Below are 15,572 nucleotides of genomic sequence, written 5' to 3' on the forward strand. Positions count from 1 at the left end.
ATTTCTGTGATTATCTCAACAAATTCTAAAAGTCAGGGCCAAATGAAGTGAAAAAAATTCACATAGCTATACTCATGTTATAGAGCAATTAGAACCTTAATTGGGCATCAAACCCCCCCACCACCACTAACTGGTTGCTGTGTAATTTAATTTGGATTATCTTCTCCTGTCTGTGTAGCTTCTGAAATTTCCTTAATGTTATTTGGTTGTGAATATTACTGAATTAAAAACATCAACTTAAAATTAGATCTACGCCATATCTAAAGTCATATTGGCGTAGTCATTCTGTGCCTAGATCTCCTTAAAATAGAGGAGATGTGTCTAACTGTGTAGAGCAATTAATAAGGAAAAGAAATTAAATCCAGAGAGGCAATTTAACATCATGGAAGAGCTCAGACTCTGGCTGCCACTGCTTGAGGTCAAACCTTGGTTTTGTTGCTCAACAACCATCCTTAATTTCTACAGTCCTAAAATGGGGCCAAAAACAGAGTTGCTATATACAGTTTAATGAAAACAACTTTTAAAGAATTTAGAAAAATGCCTCTCGAGCCATAAGTGCTTGGTGCCTGACATGTGTCAACCATTGACTACTACTATTAGTAGTAGTAGTAGTAGTAGTAGTAGTAGTACTAGTAGTACATGAGCATCTCTGATTGAACCCAACTGAAGATCCTGTAGTTTACACTCTACATGTGAATCTGATAGAGAGTTTTTCTGTAAATCTGATAGCAAATGGATTTCTGGGTTAACGTTTATAAGTATGTGCATGCTCACATGTGTGTTTTTGTCTATGCATTTAAGGTAAATTGGTCACATGCATATATAAAATAGTTAGAAACTATTCCTCAAGCTTAAACACAAAATAATAGGTCTCCTTTCTCTCTCTCTTTTTTTACTTTTTATTTTTTAAGTAATCTCTACACCCAACATGAGGCTTGAACTCACAACCCTGTGATCAAGAGTTGCATGCTCCATCAACTGAGCCAGCCAGGCACTGCAGTTGGTCTCCTTTCTTGAGCATTGCAGCTCTACGGAGTAAATTCACTGTGCTTCCCTCTGATCTACTTGTATAAATCCACAGTTTCTGAACAAATGTGTAGTGATGGCTTTTCTCAGTGCTGATCAGACTAGTATAAGATTTGACCGTGGCTTAGCTGGAACTTAAAGAGTGGTTGACAGGGAGCGGCTGATTAAATGATAAACTAGCAATCTAGATTACATTCACCCCCAAACTTTCTGTAACCAAGGTATCACAAAAGCAATTTGGAGACAAGGATTTCATTTAAAAGTGAGGAGTGGACCGTGGAAGAATCCGGAATGTTTGTAACGAAAACCATTTGGTTTTTATTAGCATTAGTCTGTGTGCTTGCTAATTTTCAATCATTTTCCCTTCAGGAATGGTCCCCTAGATTCTAGTTTCCACATTACTGCCTTTTGAATGGAGTCCTTTGTGACCCATTGTGATTACATTGCATTTTCCTTGTGTTCTTTCAAAACGTTCTGACTTTGCCTTAATTTTGGCTGGGGGATGGTGGGAGGAGGGTAGCGGCAGGGGAATGAGGTCAGCAATACTTTCTGAATGTTGTCAAAAGAGATTTCTAACTTGTCAAATTTGCCTCATAAGTAATATCAGGCTTAGTGTCTATTAATAAAACAAACATTTAGGACGGGAGGTTGGGTCAGAAACGGGTGTCCTAAGGTCTTTACAAGAGCATTTGTTCCTGGGCGCCCCAACATTTCTCTGACCTCTTCTGGCCACGCCCAGAACAGTCATAAGTCAGGCTGATTATAGTGATTTTAAGGTAACGAAATGAAAATGTTGCATGGTTGGGGTCAGAAAAGCCAAGGGCTTAGACTGATTTGGAGAGAACAAGCTGGAAACGGTCTTGTCACGTACCATTCCCTAAACCTTAGCTCTATGCAGAGTAAGAGGGTCAGGACAGACATTTTTTCGTAGAGTCGGGCGTGTGGCACTTGGGTTGTAAATAAATAACTAACCTATCTAAAATGTTTGACACTAAAATAGAATTTTAGTAATTGAGGATGAAATCATTTGAATCCTTTCCCACCTAATTTTGTTGCCTATTTTGTACATTTTCTGGGTAGTTTAAAAATCTCAAAGGAAAAACAGACAAAAGTATTGTTGATCCTAGTTATTTGCGAATTCCCTATTTGCCAACTCCCCTACGGGCTAAAATATTTTTTGTAACCCCCGAATCAACCCCACGGTGTTTTTGAGGTCATCTGTAGACCTGAGCAGATTGGTGAAAGAGGGGAGTTGCCCTACATGTGTGTCCCCCGGCTTCGGTCCAACAAGGACTGTAAACAAGAATCCTTTTCTCGGTCTAGTTAGTGCCATACTCTTCATTTTTTGTGTGCTTTTTGTTGGTGATTTCCCACTTTAAAATGCCTCCCAGACACACTGCTGAAGTGCTGTTAGTGTTTCTGAGCACCAGAAGGCTGTGTTGTGCCTTACAAAGAAAAAACCCTGTGTTAGATAAGTTTTGTTCAGTCATGAGTTCTAGTGTTATCGGCTGTGAGTTCAGTATTAATGAGTCAACTATATATATATTAACCAAAATGTCTTTTGGTTACATAGAAACACACATAAAGCAAGATTATATATTGATTAGTTGATGAAAATGCTGTGTAATCAGAGACTTGTAAGACCCTGACCCTGTATTTCCCCAAGGGTCAATGACTCTGTACTTGCTTATTCAGTGTTAGTTGAGACTTTAGAACAAACTCCATCGAATGAAAAGAATTGACCATATTCATAATTCCCATGTATTCGTTCTCATGGAGAAGCACCAACGATATACTAAACAGGAACCACTATTAAACGATGTTAAGAAAAGAAAAAAAAAAGATGTTAAGTTCACAGTAGAATGCCACAGCACAGAGCTTTATGATATCCAGTTTATTTATTTGCTACTTGTAGCAATCATATTTATTTCAGATTTCTCTTATTTTACTGACAATTTCCCAGGAACACTTGACACATGCAGAAATTTCTTTAACACACACACACACACACACACACACACACACACACACGAGCAGAACACTAGCCTCTAGGGAATGTATATGTATAAACACTGAAATATTTCTTGTGTGTAGTGCCAAAAATCTTATTTTCAGTTAGCAAACTATTGATGTTTTTGGAAAGCAGAGTATAGGGACACCTGAGTGGCTCAGTCACTTAAGTGTCTGCCTTTGGCACAGGTCATGGTCCCAGGATTATGGGATCGAGCTCTGCATCAGGCTTCCTGCTCAGTGGAGAAGCTGCATGTCCCTCTGCCTCTGCCCCTCCCCACCCATCACCCACCCCTGCTCATGCTCATGCTCTCTCGCTGTCTCAAGTAAATAAATAAATAATAAATAAATAAATATCTTTAAAAAAAAATAGAAACAGGGTACATAGGTAGGAAAGAGGGACCTTGTGGCATGGAAGCCATGGGCATTCAAAGGCAGGTCAAGGATCGCTTCTTCTTGAGGAGACATGCAGAGGAGTCCCAATGTAACTGGAGTTTCATCATGTCTCATCAAATCTGGCAACTGGTGGAGGAGCTGTGCCTCTGGACTGTTGCCTGAGAGGCCTAGGAGGCTCTGGAGATTAGAGGGAGCTCATCTTTGAGGAACAGAAAGTCAAGCGCAGCACAAATGTCCTTTGAACAAAGCCTTGCCCATCAGAGAAGTAATTCTGAATAGAGGGCAAGTTTTGCTATGATAGTCTCCCCAGAACCAGGCCTATTGGTCGTTGGGGTTTTGGGGAGAGGGATGCATAGAGGTAAAATATAAGTCAGCTGTTTACCTGGAGGCACCAGGAGTCTCCTTGGGACGCCTCCAAGACAATAGCAGATGAAAGAAAGGCAGTTTCACACAGTTCCTACACCAGGAACTGGCTCATGGAGGGGGCTGGGGTGACAGGTTGTGGAGGCCTGCGAGAGTGCGCTTGTACACAGGAGACACACGTGTGACTTCCTGCAATACTGTGCTGGGCCTTATAAGGGCCCGAAGTGCACTTAGAAATATTTGTTGTCATGATGGGAGCCCATTCACACAGCCTGGAAAGGCAGGAAGAAATATGCCCGATTCATCTAAGTGGGAGACCGTGTTTATGTTCTGATATTGGATTCTCTTGTCCTCACTTTCCATGTTTCTCTTTTTTCTAATCTGATGATTTTTCCCTTGGCTGCTTATGAGAACCGCTTAAGAAGCCTTAAATAGTGCCTGGACCACCTCAAAGATTCTGGTTTAATTGATCAGGGGTGAATTTTGGGCATCTGGATACCTAAAAGGCTTCTGAGGTCATTCACATGGTTAGCTGGAGTTGAAAAGTACTGCTCTGAAACGCATCCCTGAGAAGTTTCGCTCTCCGTGATCCAGTGGATCACCCCCAAAGATGAGTTAGCTGGAATCCTGCTACATGCCCGCTTCAGGAAGATGTGCTTCTGGGTGTGCCTTTGAGTACAAATGGGCTCCATGCCTCTTGCCTGTCTGCTTGCCCTGCTGTGAAGAATTCATCTGTTGTTGTTGTTGTTGTTGTTTTAACCTCTTCCTTCTTCCTGGGTACTACAGACCCTCCTAGGCTTGATGTTTCTCCTACCTTTGACCCAGAGCTACTTGCTGGTCATACGATTGCCATTGGCGAAGGAGAAAAGCTGTGCTTACAGAGTGGCTGGGAGGGGAGGAAGTGGAGGGCAAGGGGAAAATAAAGAGTGGAAAGGGAGAATGCAGATCACTGCTTCTCACAAAGCTCCACCTGGTCTATCCAAAATATGGAGGGAAGAGAGTGGTGAACTGGGAGCCAGGGGAGCCTAAGTGCAAGGCCTGGGGCTCCATCATTTACTAGCTGCTTGATCTCGGGGAAATTACTTAATCTTGTACAACCGAAAGGTGGTGAAGCCCAAGGATTCAGAACAGGACCGCCCGATATAAGGATCCCAAACATTGTCCCAGCTTATAAAGCATCTTCTAATCCATACCCACACAATGGACCCTTGGTAATGAATACAGTAATTAATAACTTCGCAGATGGTAGTTGAGCTTGTTTTAAAATTCCAATAGTCAAGTAAGTTGGGAGAATGTTACAAGAAGATTAGTTGGGGAAAAAAATGGTGTGTCATATATTATCAGCCTGGAACATTTGGAATTGTCATTCATAAGAAATAAGCTCATTATTAATAGAAGATTACTTTTCTTGTCTTTATGTGACTATTTTCTTAAATTAAAAATGCTTTTTTTTTTCTTATTGCAAAAGCAGTGCATGCTCATCTAATACAAATTGGAAAATAAAGATAAGCAACTAATACAAAATTAAACACACTCATAATCCACCAATCCAGATAGAACTGCTGTGAATGTCTTTTAGACTTTCTGTGCTTTTATGTAGATTTTTAGAAGGCATAAATACTGTTTCTTTCACTCCACAAACATCTGGTCAACAACATTCTGTGTCAATGCATTTGCCTTTTCTATGTCGCTTTTTTTTTTTTTTTTTTTTTTTTTTTTACTATGTCTGCTTATTAAGGTGAATAATTTTATTTGTTTTGAAACCACATTTGTTTACTCAGAAGTCAGAATCACAGATAAGGAAACATCTGAAGAGCCCAGGTGTGGTTATGTGGAGAGGTTGAGTAATTCAAAACAAAGTGCAAAATACAAAAACAATTACAACCAGTTTGACAGTTGTGTGTCTGTTTCCTACAGCCCTTCTACCCACAAGTCTACTGCTGACTTCAAAGGAAAGTCAGCACAGAGGAGGTCCGGAGGATAAGGTGCAAAATGAGAATCAAACCCACGATAAGAGATTAAAGGAAGCTTGATCAAAGACCCGGCATAAAAGTGCTAGCCCATGACTTGCCTTGGCCCATGGCCCCAAAATATTCACCAGAACAGCGAGCTCTCTTTGAAGTGATTGGAAGCGCCCATGCTCAGAGGAGCTCTCTGGTCAAAGGGAAATTTAGAAAGTGGCACAGGAAGGAGTTTGCACGGTTGCCTCTCCCTATCTGTGGCCCGCATAGTCCTCACAGATTGTTTCAATACCACTTCTTTGGTTTGTTTTCCAGACACACGTAGTTTAACTGGGTGTCAAGTACAAACTCACCCTCAGAGGGGAAGGATCATTTTTTCCCTTCGTGGGAGATGTGAAGAGTGTGGAGGCATTCACATGGCAGTGGATTCGTGCTCGTGAGCATGGAGCTGCTCCACCCCTCGCTCCTCCTTTTCGTTGAAGGTGTTTGAAAGAGCAGCAACATTTCCAAATTGACAGTGAGGCTTGTTCGTTATGGTCCTTGTTCGTTCTACTTACTCCTTACTTGTTCACTGTTCTTCCCTCCTCAGAGCTTATTGCTTCACGTAGTGTTAGGACATAAACCATCCATTTCCCCAGGGAGAGAAAGAAAATGGAAGTGCTCCCAAAATGGCAGTTGCCTCTACAACATTCAGTTTCAATACTTAAAAGTATTTTAGAAGACAAGAGTTACATAAAATTACTAAAAATGTATGCTTAGAACGTCTTTGGTTAGCACTTCTTTCAGGCTCCAATTTTCTGGTTTTTCACTTTACATGGTAATTCTCCAAGTGTTTAGGGTCTTTATTTTCACTTCCCCTGTCATCATATCTTCATTTCCTACAACGTTTAAGGGAATTACTTTTTCTGTCTTTTTAAAGTCAATTCCCTAATCTCTACCTGATGTTTCAAGTTAGAGTTTTTTTTTTTACTGACAAATCTTGATGGAGTGCAGCATTAAGCTCTGTAAGAGGCCTAGAAGCGCATTCCCTTCTTTTCCAGAACCACAGAGTCTCGATGAGGGGATAATGGTTTTTCCAAAAACAACAAAAATGAATATGATGGCAGCTGGTACACATTTTGTAAGGACAGTCCTTCATGAAGGAGGATTTGAACTGAGCCTTGAAAATGCCTGAAATCTCTAAACATGAACAGATTAAAAAGGGTATTTTTAATAGGGGTCAACACACCATCATCAAAGTCACAAGGGCAGAAATTTATAAAGTGTTCACAGCAGAAACTGAACACAGTCATTTAAGTGGGGGCAGACGGCACATGTGAAGAAGTAGGGAGAGAGAAGCTTCACTAGATACATCAGAGTGAGAATATGTTGTGGCATTTGGACATTTTCTTTCTTTTTTTTCCCTTAATTTCTCCCAGAGTCATTTATTCCATCTATGATTTTACTTGTTTTCTTTTTATTCGTGTATAATTAACATACAGTGTTATGCTAGTTTCAGGTGTGGATTTTATTATATATTTGTATATGTTTATGTATTTTCTGGACTTTATTATAAATGCACATGGAGCATACTGAAAACCTTGGAGTGGAAATGGCATACTGAAATGTTATGGCAACACTAATTGGACTGGCACACAGGATGGATTGGAGCAGGGAGAGATCTGGGGCCATAACTTGGGCAAAAGGGCATGGATAGAGCCTAAGAGAAGGAAGGCCCGAAACAGAGCAGAAACAGTGGGCATTGCAAGGATGGGATGGACTGGAGGCCATGAATGAGAACTGGTCTGACCTCCAGGAGCAGGGGAGGGGGGGTGTGTAGGAGGAGGGAGTGAGGACTCATAGGTGACTCAGTACGGTCATCACACATAACCACTTGTGCATGCCTTTTATGAGGTGATGGGAATACAAAGAGGCTAAGTTCATCAGCAGCATGGTTAGGAGGACAGAGCAGGTGTCCACAGGGAGATACCTCATCTGAGCATTAAGTACTGTGTATGGTCGTCAGCTCTCAGGAGTTCAGAGGAAGAAATACTCCCTGAAGTTTGAAGTCATGGGAACTTCAGGGAAGAGATGGGACATATGCCAATCCTTGCACAGTGGGTAGTGTTTGGGAAGAAAGGGAGGAGAAGTTAGAAGGGTAAGGTGAGGGAGAGAGAAGCAACAGCACCTGGTAGAGAAACACAGGAGAGTTTGTGGCACGTGGAGCAAGCCCATCTGGTTGGAGTAGAGAATTTGTGTAAAAACACAGAGAGGGGGCACCTGGGTGGCTCAGTGGCTGAGCGTCTGCCTTCGGCTCAAGTCGTGACCCTGGGGTCCTGGGATCGAGTCCCACATCGGGCTCTCTGCAGGGACCCTGCTTCTCCCTCTGCCTGTGTCTCTGTCTCTGTCTCTCTCTCTGTGTCTCATGAATAAATAAATAAAATCTTTAAAAAAAAACAAAAAACAGGGGTGGGGGGCGGAGAGAGAGAGAAGGTAGAAAGACTTTGATTAGTCTAGGAAAGATCTAGAGGCCAAATCGTAGAGTTTTGTAATTTAACCTGGGCAATGTCAAGCCACTGCCATTCTTCCGGTAAGAGAGTGGCTAGTAAAAGTGCATTTGGGGAAGTTTAATCTGTGAAAGGGGTCTGGAATAGACAAGTAGGGAGATGGTACTGGCAAGATGCAGAGTTGGGTGACTTCTAGTTAAAAGGGAGTGAGAATATAAAACGATCATGGCAAGAGTATGGAAAAGAAGCCAAAGAGTTACCCATAACCCTAAAGGGAGGAGGGAAATACAGAGTTTTACCCAAGGTTCAAACCTGGGAGGCCACGAGGAGGGGAGTGGTCTGGAGACCACCCATAGCTTAGCGTCAAAGACACGGAGCCAGAGGTGGCAGCCAAAAACACCTCCAGGGGATCCCTGGGTGGCGCAGCGGTTTGGCGCCTGCCTTTGGCCCAGGGCACGATCCTGGAGACCCGGGATCGAATCCCACATCGGGCTCCCGGTGCATGGAGCCTGCTTCTCCCTCCGCCTGTGTCTCTGCCTCTCTCTCTCTCTCTCTCTCTCTCTCTCTGTGACTACCATAAATAAATAAAAAAAATTTAAAAAAAAAATTATTTAAAAAAAAAAAAAAACACCTCCAGGAGGTGGTGAGAAGTAGGGGCTTGCGATTTGGCCAGAAAATAGACTTAACCACTTCCAGTTGAAAAAGAAAAAAAAAATCCACACATCTCAGCAACATTTTGAAGTTTTTAATTAATTGAACTTATTTATTCAGAAAGCGAAGTGTTTTCAAAAGCTCGTTTGAGATCTTCTACTCTCTTGATACAGATGAATTCTCAATCGCTCTTTTGTTTTTCCTGTGAAACAGTTCTACTTGCGTGAGATTAAAAAAAAAAATAGGAGGGAGGACAGTGGGAAGGTTTTCTCACTCTTCCAGGTGTAGAAACTGTGGGCGTTGGGCCTCCGTAATATCCTCCTCAATGGCAGCGATTCATATTTTACACATCCTTCTACCGACCGCAGCACCTAGGACACGTACGTCAGAGTTGCGCACAGTGGAAATACTCAGTGTGGGCTCATTTGCATTTTCATCGTACTTTGCAAAGATAAAAGAGTGGACATAAGAAAAGCTAACGAGCTTCAGCCAATTTTGTAACGACAGACTCTACATAAACAAATGCAAATCAGATGTCAAATTTGAATTGCAGAAAATATTGTAAGCAAGGTCCAAGAAGTAATAATGGCAGCTTCGGATCTTTCCCACAATGACAAAACCCATGAACAGTCCCACAGGGGGGGCCTGGTGGGCTCAGTCGGTGGAGCATTCGACTCTTGGTCTCAGGGTTGTGAGTTCGAGCCCCATGTTGGGTGTAGAGATTACTTACAAAAAACCAAAGACTCAAAAAACAATCCCACATCCCTTAGAGTCTCAGAGACATTCCAAAGTCACAGCACCTTGAAGAGTAGAGTCAGCAGCTGAAGTTATTCGGGCGAAGAGTCACCTTGTGTCAGCCCCAGGCTTGGGCTAGCTTGGGCGGCCTGGGATTCTTTTATTTGTTTATTTATTCTCATCTGAGATATGAACTAGCAAGAACCTCATCTATCTGAAGGTGGGGGCGAGATGTACGATGGGAGGGCCGAGACCTCTCAGGAATACACCCAACCGAGTACGATAAGGGGAAGGAGGACTTTACCCGCAGAGTCATCATTCTTCTTCAATTGATGTTGTATTAAGTAAGGAAAGGGAGTGTCAGGCCAGTTGACTTGATCATAAAGGAGAAACAACAGAGCACTTGTTCCCCCTTCCAAAGTACTTCAACCCCCCCCCCCTTCATTGTATCTTCTTTCTCTGGTCTTTCAGCCGCTCGACTGATCCAGAACATGGATGCCACTGCTGAGCCCTGTACAGACTTTTTTAAATACGCCTGCGGAGGCTGGTTGAAACGCAACGTCATTCCTGAGACTAGCTCCCGTTACAGTAACTTTGACATTTTAAGAGATGAACTTGAAGTCGTTTTGAAAGGTTAGTGGAGTTTGTGTCTATGCATCAAAGATTTCTCTCTTAACATACCCAGTTTTTCAAAGCTGCGACTCTTAAGCCATTACAGAGAATGTCACAGAAGATTAAAGGCGATAATCCCTCCAGGTTTAGTGGCTCGCCACCCAGTCACTCTGGGGGTGGTAAGGCTGAAGTGGGTATGTTGGCATCTCAGCATTTCCCCCTTTCACTTGGGGGGGCATGTACGATGCCCTTATGATAAACCTCTGTCATCCGTAGAGGTGGCCTCTGTGTGCCATTTCACATAATAAGAAATTAATGATTGCCACTAAACGCCACCTCCAGTGTCTTTCCAACCCTGGCTTGGGGTGAAGTCAGTATCAGGTCGGTACCGTGTTGAAGACGTTACTCACATTTGCATCCCGGAATAGGTATATTTATTCTAACCCAGCTAAGACATTCTCCCTGGGGAAGTTGAGGAAGTCTTGTCCACCATCCTTCACCTTGTGTTCCCCTCTTCTAGCAGTTACTTCGTAGAAAAACAATTTTTTGCTACTTTTCAAACATCCAAACAAGTAGAAGAGTTTGGTCGATGTATTTGGAGCATGAGCAGTACAGTCACACGAAGATCATTATTTCCAGCCATCAAGAAGACTATCGTATTAAAGTCCATATTCCTCTGCATTATTTCTTTTTACTCTCGATTTTAAAAAAAAAGTAACTTACGCATGACAGAGCAGTATGCATCACTGTTCGAAAAAAAAAAAAAAAAGATAATCTCGTCCAAAAGACTTTCATCTAACTTGGCTAACGAAATCAACTCCCAGTTCTGCGCTAGGAATAGCGATCTGGTGAGCGGTGGAGTTTATCCTGTAGGGTTTTAGGGCGAGGGAGGGACTGAACGCACACACACAAAGGCAAGCTTTTTTCCTGGAACTACTTTGAAAATGTTAATTATAGCTGCAAATGAGCAGTTCCATTGATGTATTTTATTAAATGCTCGGTTTCAGATGTTCTTCAGGAACCCAAAACTGAGGATATAGTAGCAGTGCAGAAAGCAAAAACGTTGTACAGATCCTGTATAAATGAGTGTAAGTGCTCTCCTTTTTATTTCATTAACTGTGTGCCAAACTATGCGAAGACTTCATAATTAATTCTATTTCTATTGTTTTCAAAAGCTGCTATTGATAGCAGAGGCGGACAACCTCTGCTCAGTCTGTTACCAGATATCTATGACTGGCCAGTAGCAACGGATAATTGGGAGCAAACATATGGTAAGGCAATTTTCCTTCTTTTCTAAAGAATAATTTCCGCGTGAAACCTGTGTTGTGATCGTATCATATTAATGCCCTACAGCTTCTAAAAGCATATTTCGCCTTCTGTTGCTTTAGGTACTTCTTGGACAGCTGAGAAGTCTATTGCACAACTGAATTCTAAATATGGGAAAAAAGTCATTCTTAATTTTTTTGTTGGCACGGATGATAAGAACTCTGTGAACCATATAATTCATGTAAGTTTGTGTGGCTGACGGCCAAGGCCGTCTTTAAATTTTAATAAAACGTCTACACACATTGTTGTAATTGATGTTTAGAAATAATGCATATTCTCATTTGAATTGCATGAGCAATAGAGCCATAAATTCGTGCTCTGTCCCCGATACCTGGATTCCCAATTTTGAAAGTATTTTCCTTTTTTTTTTTTAAGATTTTATTTATTTATTTGAGAGAGAGAGCATGGGGGCAGAGGCAGAGGGAGAGAGGGAGAAGCGGGCTCCCCCCCTGAGCAGGGAGCCTGATGCGGGGCTCGATGCCAGGACCCCAGGATCTGAGCCAACGGCAGATGCTCGACTGAGTCAGCCTCCCAGGCGCCCCAAAAGTATTTTCTTATGTTGTGCTTTAGACATTTATCTCTCCTTTCTGCTACCATAGGCCTAGATGCTGCACCTTCATGTCATAAAGTAAAGAAATGGCCTCCAATGTAGAAATAGCACTTGATTCCTCTGTATGTTCACGAAAGGAGCATAGTTTAGTTTACGTAAGTAATGCAAGTCTAGAAACCAGATATTTCTAATTGCTTCCAAAAAGAACGTAGAAGAGGGATTTTTTTAAAACAATTTTGGTTGTTACTAAGGAATGTCTGAACTTTTTTTTTCCAGTGAAAGTAAGTAAAATAATCTTTTAAAATGGACTTATTAGATTTTTTTTTCATATAAGCCATTCATTTAGGTTTACTGCAGATGCCGCCTAAGATGAGATGAATACTTAGTGAGTATGTTTGGAATGAAATTTACAGTTTTTATTTGGTTTCCTGTAAAAGAAAGTACCCCAAAAGTTGCTAGCCACAGATTCATATTTATGTCACAACTGTATGAATCTTCAGGACCATTTTTATGAAAATCATAAAAGGGATCGAACCCAGCTCTCTTCTACAGCAGATCTCTTTCTCCCTTTCTTCCAAAGAATTCACTTCTTTGGCTCTTAAGTGCCGGCATCCTCCACCATCACCATAAAGAGATGTCCTAGGGAGACTTGGGAGGTTGGAAGAGGGATGGACGGAGCCCTACCTGTGGTGACACCTTCTGGCTCTTTCCATCCCCATCCTCTGGATTCTATTTCTTTCATATTGTCCTGGACTCTATAGCTGCCGGCTTTCTCGGGCTAACCCGCTCGTGCTCTAGGGTGCCCCGTACCCGTCTAGCCCTGCAGTGTGCAGGAAGCAATCCCACAGAGCTGTGCGTGTGCCCAGGTGGCTCTCACTGGAGGCCCGGGGACTCGCAGAGCCTCATTTCCTCCTTCACTCGCTCAGCTGCCAGGATTTGAGCAGAGCAGGCGAGAACCGAGGAGGAGTCTCCTTTATCCCCCTAGAGTAGGGGATGTTAAAAAAAAAAAAAAAAAATCTTTGGCAAGATTTCCACCAGCCAGACAGTTCTAGAGTTACCATAGACGTTTCCACTTTTTCGGGTGGTTTTGTTTTGTTTTGTTTTCCGTCCCAGTTAAGGGTGGGAGTCGAAGAGATCGTCCCCCAGGAGGGCATATTAGAATCCCAGGGAGCCAAATGTCCTGTAAACGTGTCATTTAGAAACTCCCGATGTTAGATTCTAACATGTTTTTGTCCACCTGTCCCTTCTGTTTTGCATTAAAAAAATCCTTCCCAATGCATTTTCATTTAAGTTTTCTCTGGTTTTCCTCCAATACCTGCAGCAGAATCTTCCAGATTACCTAATTACCCGTCGGCGGAACCCTTCCAAGTAGCGGGGAAACCATTGGCTCATCTGGATTCATTCACTCGTGGTCTGATCGTCCCCCCTATAAACAGCAAAGACACTAGGATCTTGCTCGCACACAGACAGCCGGGCTTGTATTTGGTCCAACTGTCCCACATCAACTGAACCGTTTCTTTTCCTCTTTGCATATTTTTTTTAATAGATCGACCAGCCTCGACTTGGCCTCCCGTCCAGAGACTACTATGTCTGCACTGGAATATATGAAGAGGTAAACAAACAAACAAAACCACAAAGCTACGGGAGCAATTGGTGTGAACTTAGAAATAATGAAAAAGACGAAGGCAGACCTAAACGTGACTGTCTGTGTCCTTCACTCCCAACCAAGACATCACGTTGAGCTTCCGTTGGCTGAATGGATAGTCTCAACACAATGAATGGAATTCTCTTGAGAAATCAGGAAGCTTGAAATTCCTTATGTGCGGGTCTCAGTGCTTAACCATTTAAGTCCCATGACCCACTTGGAAAAGTGAATGTTAAGTGTTGCATTTCCTCTATGAATGGCATCACTTAGAAAAAGTGAGCAGATGCATGAATCATGGTGTCGGGTGGTGCCCACGAGGATCCGGGAGCGGCCCGTTGTGAGACGCATCATGGCCCACGGTGCACTTTCAGAGCTCGTGGATGTGACGTTCAGGGAACTACCGAGGTGGAAGCTTTGGGTTCAGGCAAGCCTCTGCCTCCAACACGGGTCAGTGGGCCAAGGGGCATCCTCCGCCCAGGACTGCGGGACGTCCTGCAGGGCTGCGTGGTGTCCCAGAGCCCTGCTGCCCTCACACGATGTCCATCTGCCTGGGCTGATTGGTGTCAAACACAACACAGGATGCACACGGCCCTGTGAGGTATATCAGGTGCCTGGGAGAGGTGTTCGTTCTCTCAGTGCCGTCCTCGTGACGATTCTGTAACTCAGACGTTAAGGTGATGGTCCTCATGGGGGACAGTGGAGCAGGGTGGCTGAACTTCCCGCTCAGCTAAAATTGTTAAAGGAATTGTTAATTCCTTTATGCCAAAACCCACTTTGCATAGTTATTAAGTTCCAGTGACAGGGACTAACTTCACTGTAAAATATCTTTTTGAGGGGCTCCGCTGCATTGAAATGAAGGGAAAGATGTGTTATAAAAAAAAAAAAAAAAGGCCACAATCAGGAGCACAGACAGTAAATGGAGGTGGGGTATTTGAGTTCATTATAAACCTAGTTACTGTGTGGGCTGCAGCTATTATAGGGTTTTCGAGCTACTTCCTATTGCAGAGTTGAGGGTGATTGAGGAATTTTGACTCATTATATTTCATTGTCAGCATCATCAACTGGAATGTTTTTCATATTTAAGATTGTGCCCTAAAGACATCAGGTTTTTCCAATCCTATAAATACGTGCATTTTTTTTTTTGTACTTTAATGTCTCTGATATCAAGGATTACCTGGCAGTCAGTGTATACGTTTAATGTGATAAAGTTTATTTTTTTCCCCTCAAAAAGCAGCGTTAAGATGATGGTGTATTTTTGTGCATTTTATACTCGGTGCTCTCTCGTAGTCTAGAACAAGTCACAAACTGGCCCATCATAGGCTTGAGTCCAAATCAAGGCATTTTTGTTTAACCTGCAGTTGTGTTGTGTTTTTAAAGTCTGGATCAGTTGCCTGTAATTTTAAAAATTGTAAGATTTTACTTGAGGATCCAGATCTCTTGATAACTTTATAGGACCGGAAACTCTAGGCCTGTATTCCCAAGCGGCAGTGGTTGGACATGGCTGTTGTGTTTGCTGCATTTGTTCTCCAGGTTCGAACAGTCTTTATTTAGATGAGGATCGATTTATATGGACTTCCTGGTCCCTGTGTGTGCTTGAGTTTGTAAGTTAGTTGGGTCCTCGCTAAGCTATGGTAACGGAGAGACCTAAAAATAGTGAAGCTCCAACAGAGTATTTCTGTCTCCTGTTAACCTACAGCTTCCAAATCCAAAGAACCACAGCTTCTTTGACCACCTTCCTGCTAACATCAACCTCTTGTCGTGTTTTGTGTGAGTCTATTTGGTCAGAGTTGGTTCCCCAATGCTTTGTTCAC

General features: G+C 42.6%; 1 protein-coding gene across 6 annotated transcripts in view; it reads left to right on the plus strand.

The window, feature by feature from the left end:
- The window catches only part of MME (membrane metalloendopeptidase), a 137,339-nt gene that overhangs the window by 65,071 nt on the left and 56,696 nt on the right, over positions 1 to 15,572 (plus strand). For all 6 annotated transcript variants that reach the window (XM_041733930.1, XM_041733928.1, XM_041733926.1 and 3 more), the window contains 5 exons: positions 10,100 to 10,261; positions 11,248 to 11,328; positions 11,416 to 11,511; positions 11,629 to 11,747; positions 13,663 to 13,728. In XM_041733930.1, the coding sequence (XP_041589864.1) occupies positions 10,100 to 10,261; positions 11,248 to 11,328; positions 11,416 to 11,511; positions 11,629 to 11,747; positions 13,663 to 13,728 (524 nt within the window). The remainder of the gene's footprint in view (positions 1 to 10,099; positions 10,262 to 11,247; positions 11,329 to 11,415; positions 11,512 to 11,628; positions 11,748 to 13,662; positions 13,729 to 15,572) is intronic.

Source organism: Vulpes lagopus, chromosome 19, assembly GCF_018345385.1.
Source record: "Vulpes lagopus strain Blue_001 chromosome 19, ASM1834538v1, whole genome shotgun sequence".
Classification (NCBI taxonomy): Eukaryota; Metazoa; Chordata; class Mammalia; order Carnivora; family Canidae; genus Vulpes; species Vulpes lagopus.